Consider the following 2255-nt stretch of genomic DNA (forward strand, 5'->3'; position numbering starts at 1 on the left):
GAGCCAACCGCAAAGAAGGCTGGTGGGGGCCAAAATCCACCGGCAGTGCGTGCAATGTCTTCCCTCCTTCCTTGCAGGATGGCTTTCCTGCCTCTCTGGCTCAGGCTGCTGGCCCTGCTGCAAAGAGCGGCAGCGGCACGAGGTTTGCACGGGAAGCGCTGCTCAGGCCCTTGCCAGATCCCATCCAGCTCTTGCCGGCAGGGCTATTCTCCGTAAATAGCTTGGTGCTTCGTTTCCTCTGGGCTCGAGAAAGCAGAGCAACGCACAAGCTTGACCAGGGGACAATGATTCTGTGTTTCTGTGAATTCTCAGTAACTCTCCAGGTTTTCCTCCTGCTGTCTCCCCCAGCTCAGGCTTTTCTCCCCTTCCTCTCTCCAGCAGAACATCTCCACCGAAGCCCGGCAGAACGCCAGCATGGCCATCCTGCCAGTGGTGGCCACCAACGCCACCTGCTCCGTCCGTGTGGCCGCTGTCACCAAGGGAGGAGTGGGACCTTTCAGCAGCCCAGTGGAGATCTTCATCCCCAGCAGCGGTAAGGAGATGCCCGTCCCTGCCTGGGCAGTGGCGGGGGAGGGGGGGGGGGAGGGTGCTTTCCTTGCCCTCCCTTGGCATCCCTCCACTCTCCTTTGGATGCTTTCCCCGTTGGCCAGGCTGTCGGCCATGAATCTGGGACCTTCAGTGTGCTTTGGTAGCCAGGAGGGGCTCGGTGTCCCCATGCCACCCCAGTCCTCATGCCCTCCTCTCCCGTGTCACCCTCTGGGTTTGGTTTTAGCTCTCTGGACTTTCACTGCCTCCATTAACAGGGCATTTTCTTAGGATTGATAACCTCAGCCCCCTCTTCGACCCCAGCCACCGGGAGCACGGACTCCTTTATTGTAGCCCTGGGCTTTATCTGCGGGACGATTGCCGTGGGGCTGGTCCTCTGCTTGTCCGTGGTCATCCAGAAAAGATGCGTTGAAACCAAATACGGGTAAGCCGAAGGGAACACAGATGTGGGGGTGCCCGGGGCTGGGCAGGTCGCAGGCACGTGGGAGAAGGCTTCTGCCTCCAGTACTGACGTCGTTCCCACAAATGCTATTTTTTTATGCCTGTGGTGAGGGACTGAGTGTATTTTTCCTGCAGTGATGGTACTTCCCCTCCCTTCCTTAGCCCAGCACTTCACCTTTTGCTCACTATTCTGATTTTTAAAGGGAAGTAAACTTGTGCAACTCGGTATGGGAGGGTGGCCTCGGTGTTTTGACCCAGAGATGGGAGAGCAAGGATGTATAATATCCTGTGGCCTAAAGACAAACCCTTGTTGCATGCCAAATCTGTCTCGGGCCGATGGCTAGGTGTGGCAGAGAGACGTCCACTGGACCACAGAAGTAGTGTTTGGATAAGGAGGACAAGGGGCTGTTTTCTGTTGCAGTAAGCCCGTGCTACTCACTCCACCTTGTGACTTTCTAAGTGGTGTTTAACTGCCCCGTGCCGGTCTGTGCGTGAAGCAGTGGTGGGGCTCGCAGCTTTGCTTCTAAGCGCTGTCACATGGGTGTCTGCTGCCGAGCTGGAAACGTGAGAGAATGAACTCCTTTGGGAGAGCGTCCTTTCAGGAAGGGAGCTAATTAAGCCAGGGAATGAATACCATCCACTCTGACCTCCCACGGCATCACCCCTGTCCCCGTTTGGAAGCTGGTAGTGTGTAAGGATCCTTTTCCTACTTGGCGTAGCCTTGTCGCACTTCCCAGGTGATGCCAGCTCCCTGGGAGCTCTCGAGCATCTGCTGTGTGTTTCTTTCTCCCCTCTGCAGGGCCCCGTACCAGAGGGGTTGCCCAGCACCTCCCAGCAGTGTGCCCATCACCACCAGTTTGGGGCTGTGGTGTCAAGCTCCCTTTAGTTTCTTTTTGGCTAACAGAAGGGGGTTGCATGTGCTAACAGAGCGCTGGCATGCTGGAGTTGGGCATCGGGCACGAGGAGAGATCCCTTTAGGAAATGGTGGGTCTGGGCACTGTATTCCTGCCAGAACAGGCTGCTCTCCGAGTAGGAAATGAGTATCCCATTTCCTCCCCGAAAAACCTTTCTGACTCAGTCCTTGATGGATCAGCCTTGTTTTTCAAGCGGCTGTTTGCTCAAACATCATAAACGATGGCACTGAGCCAGTAAGAGGGAAATGAAAAAGATCCGGGTGAATGTGCATTTCCTCCCGCACTACCCGTACCCCCGGCAGCGCCGTGGTCGCCTGCCCCGCAGTGGCGGTTCCTTCCTCAGAAGAGAAGCAG

The 2255-nt window shown here is 56.4% G+C and overlaps 1 protein-coding gene across 1 annotated transcript in view; it reads left to right on the plus strand.

Annotated features, from left to right (window-relative positions):
* MERTK (MER proto-oncogene, tyrosine kinase) overlaps nucleotides 1-2255 on the plus strand; it is a gene marked incomplete at both ends in the record, with an annotated part of 15074 nt that overhangs the window by 8711 nt on the left and 4108 nt on the right. Inside the window, 2 exon segments of the mRNA XM_010075423.1 lie at nucleotides 379-532; nucleotides 817-1027. Of these exon segments, the coding sequence (XP_010073725.1) occupies nucleotides 379-532; nucleotides 817-1027 (365 nt within the window).

Source organism: Pterocles gutturalis, unplaced genomic scaffold (assembly GCF_000699245.1).
Source record: "Pterocles gutturalis isolate BGI_N339 unplaced genomic scaffold, ASM69924v1 scaffold25177, whole genome shotgun sequence".
NCBI lineage: Eukaryota > Metazoa > Chordata > Aves > Pterocliformes > Pteroclidae > Pterocles > Pterocles gutturalis.